The sequence below is a fragment of the Bison bison genome, unplaced genomic scaffold (genome assembly GCF_000754665.1).
Source record: "Bison bison bison isolate TAMUID 2011002044 unplaced genomic scaffold, Bison_UMD1.0 scf7180017864353, whole genome shotgun sequence".
NCBI lineage: Eukaryota > Metazoa > Chordata > Mammalia > Artiodactyla > Bovidae > Bison > Bison bison.
Window position 1 is genome coordinate 3,332,907 of NW_011494925.1, and position 3,821 is coordinate 3,336,727.

At 50.6% G+C, this 3,821-nt stretch overlaps 1 protein-coding gene across 1 annotated transcript in view; it reads left to right on the plus strand.

The window, feature by feature from the left end:
* The window catches only part of CNDP1 (carnosine dipeptidase 1 (metallopeptidase M20 family)), a 29,501-nt gene that overhangs the window by 1,820 nt on the left and 23,860 nt on the right, over positions 1-3,821 (plus strand). Inside the window, exons 2-3 of the mRNA XM_010855092.1 lie at positions 2,083-2,327; positions 3,788-3,821. Of these exons, the coding sequence (XP_010853394.1) occupies positions 2,244-2,327; positions 3,788-3,821 (118 nt within the window). The 5' untranslated portion in view covers positions 2,083-2,243. The remainder of the gene's footprint in view (positions 1-2,082; positions 2,328-3,787) is intronic.

Below are 3,821 nucleotides of genomic sequence, written 5' to 3' on the forward strand. Positions count from 1 at the left end.
AGGACTGAAGCGATTTAGCAGTCACTGTCACAGTCAACTTTAGAGCATTCTCATCACTGGAGAAGATCCCCCAGCTCATGAGCAGGCATAGCCCCTTCCCCCCATCCCACCCCCACCCCCAGTCCTCCCAGCCCTAGGCCACCACCAACCTACTCTTATCTCATTATTTACCTATTCTGCACATTTCACCTAATTGGACAAAAAGTGTAGCCTTTTGTTTCTTCCAGTTCACGCATATTGTAGCACATGTCAAAACCTCATTTGTCTCATGGCTGAGTAATATTCCATTGTGTGTCTCTACCACATGTTGTCTGTACAGTCATTCATTGCTGGTCATGTGGGTTTTTGTCTCCACCTCTGACCAATACAAACAATGCTGCAGTGAACACGTACAAGTTTTCAGGCGGACATGTGTTTTCATCCGTCTTGGGTGTATGCCTAGGAGTGAACTGCTGGGTCGTACGGTGGTGGCTCTGTTGAACCTCTGAAGCCCGACTGGTTCCCAACGCACTTGTGCCGTCTTACATCCCCACCAGCCATGCAGGAGGCTTCCGGTTTATCCACACCCTCACCAGCCCTTGTGGTCATCTGACTTGTTGGTTTTAACCACCCTAACCAACCCTGAGTATGAATTGTTGCTTCATTGTGGTTAGATCTGAGTTCCCTGGTGGCAATGACGTCGAGCATCTTTTCACGAGCTAGTGGGCCGTTTGTGTGTTCTCTTTGGAGAAATATTTTGCCCATTTAAAAAATTAGGTTAATTTGTCTTTTATTATTGAGTTATAGTAGTTCCCTAAAAGTCGGACATGACTGAGTGACTTCACTTTCACTTTTCACTTTCATGCATTGGAGAAAGAAATGGCAACCCACTCCAGTGTTCTTGCCTGGAGAATCCCAGGGACAGGGGAGCCTGGTGGGCTGCCGTCTATGGGGTTGCACAGAGTCAGAGATGGCTGAAGCGACTTAGCAGCAGCCGCAGCAGTAATTCTTTATCTTCTAGACTCAAGTCCTCACCTTTGCTCTGTGGGTGCCTGGAATCAGAGGCCAACGGGAGAAGCAGCCCGAATCTAAGATGTTTCTGAAAAATAAAATCTATTTCAAAATGGTACAGAACCAATCCAGAAGGAAGAGGAGGAAGATAATTAGCTTAGTTTTCAACCTGGAAGCTCTACTCAGTTCTGGACCTGTTTTTTTCCTGCTGTGCCGCTAGCCTGAAATCTTCTGTGGGGGTAGAAGGAAGACCAGAAGGGGCTCACAGGTGGGCCAGGGGGAGGTAGTGGGGTCTCAGACAAAGGAAGGAAGAGACCTGGCTGCAAAACCATGGGTCAGGGGCTCCCAGGCGGAGACTGCAGCCAGCAGTGTCTACATGTTTGCCAGTCCTGCCATGTTATTTATCAGATCAAATCTTGTAAAGCTTCTTCTTAGACTATTCTGACCCCAGGAGTGGATGGCATGAAGCCCTACAACACTGCACAGGATTTTAGTCAGTCCTTACAAAATACTCTTTCTAGTAAAGTGAAAGGTTACCAAAGATTTCTTTGGTGATTACCCAAAGAAATTTTGTTGCTGTTTCATTTTTAAATTAATATCATTAACTCATACCTTTCTCTCTTATAAACACTGTCCTTGACACTGCCCTTGACACCTGGGATGTAGGAAACTGATTTAACTTTACAGGAAGTGACCCCACCTGTGTGTGCTGTCACTTCACACAACTGGAGTCAGACAACTGTCCGACTCTTTGCGACCCCACGGACTGCAGCCCGCCAGGCTCCTCTGTCCATAGGATTCTCCAGGCAATAATTGTGGAGTGGGTTGCCATGCCCTCCTCCAGGGCATCTTCCCGATCCCGGGATCAAACCCCCTGGGTGTCTCTTATGTCTTCTGCCTCGGCAGGCAGGTTCTTTACCGCTAGCGCCACCTGCAGGAAGCCCCAGGACCCATAGCAAAGATTGTATTAGAGACAAGTTTGTTAACTTGGTTTCTGTCTTATTAAAATTCTCTAGCATTACAAAGGAAGTGTTTGTCAAAAGATGTAGCAAAAAAATACATCTCCTGTTCTACTCCCTTTTGTTATTTCAGTTCAAAAGACGGAGAGCAGCTGTGTCGGATAACATTAACTTTATTGACGCATTTGAGAGATGGAAAGTCCTAAACCTGGTCCTTAATCTAAATGGTCCCCCGCTGTCGCCCGCTCGCAGGCGGGGTCTCTCCTTGCTTTCCTGCTGCTGCTGGTCGGAGGCATGTTCTCCGCGTCCACCCTGCCCCCTGGGCCGCTGGAGAAAGTCTTCCAGTACATTGACCTCCATCAAGATGAATTTGTGCAGGTAAGAGACCAGACATGCATCAAACACATAGACAGTGCACTTTGGGAAGCTGGGAGAATTTGCTGGGAGATGTGGATTTTTTTTCTTTTTTCCTGACAACTTGCTGTTCAGTCACTAGGTCGTGTCCGATTCTTTGTGATCCCATGACCTGTATAGCCTGCCAGGCTTCCCTGTCCTCCACTATCTCTGGGAGCTCGCTCAAGTTCATGCCCTTTGAGTCAGTGATGCTATCTAACCGTCTCATTCTTTTTCTGACAACTTAATTCCATTTAAAATGCATGTGGCTCCTCATTGAATTAACATAGTCAATGTGGGTTAGAGTTAGGTAAGAGATCCCTCCTGGCATTCCTCCTAGAAGGGGGCATTCCCAGCACGTCTGGTCTAGGTATGTCCATTCAGGGATGACCAGCAAGCTCCGGTGAGTCCCTGTTTACCCCGGACCATCATCAGATGCCCATCCTCCCCTCCCCTTCAGAGGGTCCCTCGCCAAGGTCCTCTCCACCCACAAACTTGCCAGAAATGTCCCCGTTACATCACCAGCTGCTACAGCAGCTGTAAGTCCAGAGTCCTGCCAAGCTCATGGGAAGGCTGTCTGTTTGGTAGCCCGCGTGGACTATGTACTTTACTGCCTTCTTTACGATTCTCTGCTTCATCCTGACACGTGGCCATCTGCACGTGGTGTGGGCATGTGTGTGACAGGGAGACATGGCCAGCAGGGACCAAGGGGGAGAGGGAGGCCTGGGGAGCAGAAAGTCATGGGGGTTGGGGGCACTGTACCCACCGTCCCACCTGGCACACCCCTCTCCTTCTGCTGCCTCTCCTACCCCCGCCTCTCACCCCAGCACACCCCACCCGCCTCCACCACCAGGAATACTCAGAGCTCCCAACACTGTGTCTGGCACGTGATGCATGGTCAGTGTCTGCTCATTGGCCCAACCAGCCCATGTCAGGAATATTATTGTGCAAACAGAATGAACCCCCGTGTTCATACTAAAGCACTAGAATCTCCAGGCTGCTGGCCCTTAGCTGGGCCTTCATGGACTCTTTCCTCGTGGGGGCGTGTTCACTTGATGAAAATGCCTGTTGGGTTTTCACAACTTTACTGGGGTGTTGTCCAGTATAGGCTGGAATTCGTAGTGAGGAGAGAAGAGAGAGGTGAGTCAGTGACCCACAAGGGGCGTTCGTGGGAAGCCAAGTCCTCGAGCAGGTGGCCAGAGGCTCTCAGTTCAGATGCCTGCTGGGTGATGGGGACGGCCCTTCCGTGGGGGCTGAGGCCTGGGGGGCCCAGGTCCGGGCTTTAGAGGTAGGCTCCCCTATCCATCCTTCCCCTGGGTTCCTGTTCTCACCTCCAGCTGGGTCTCCAGGTCAGAAGAGGGACCCCGGGGTCCTGCGAGGTACGCCCCAGGGGAGCAGACATAATGACCCCCCCCACGCTAACCACCTGTCGCCTTTGCTCCCAGATGCTGAAGGAGTGGGTGGCTGTCGAGAGCGACT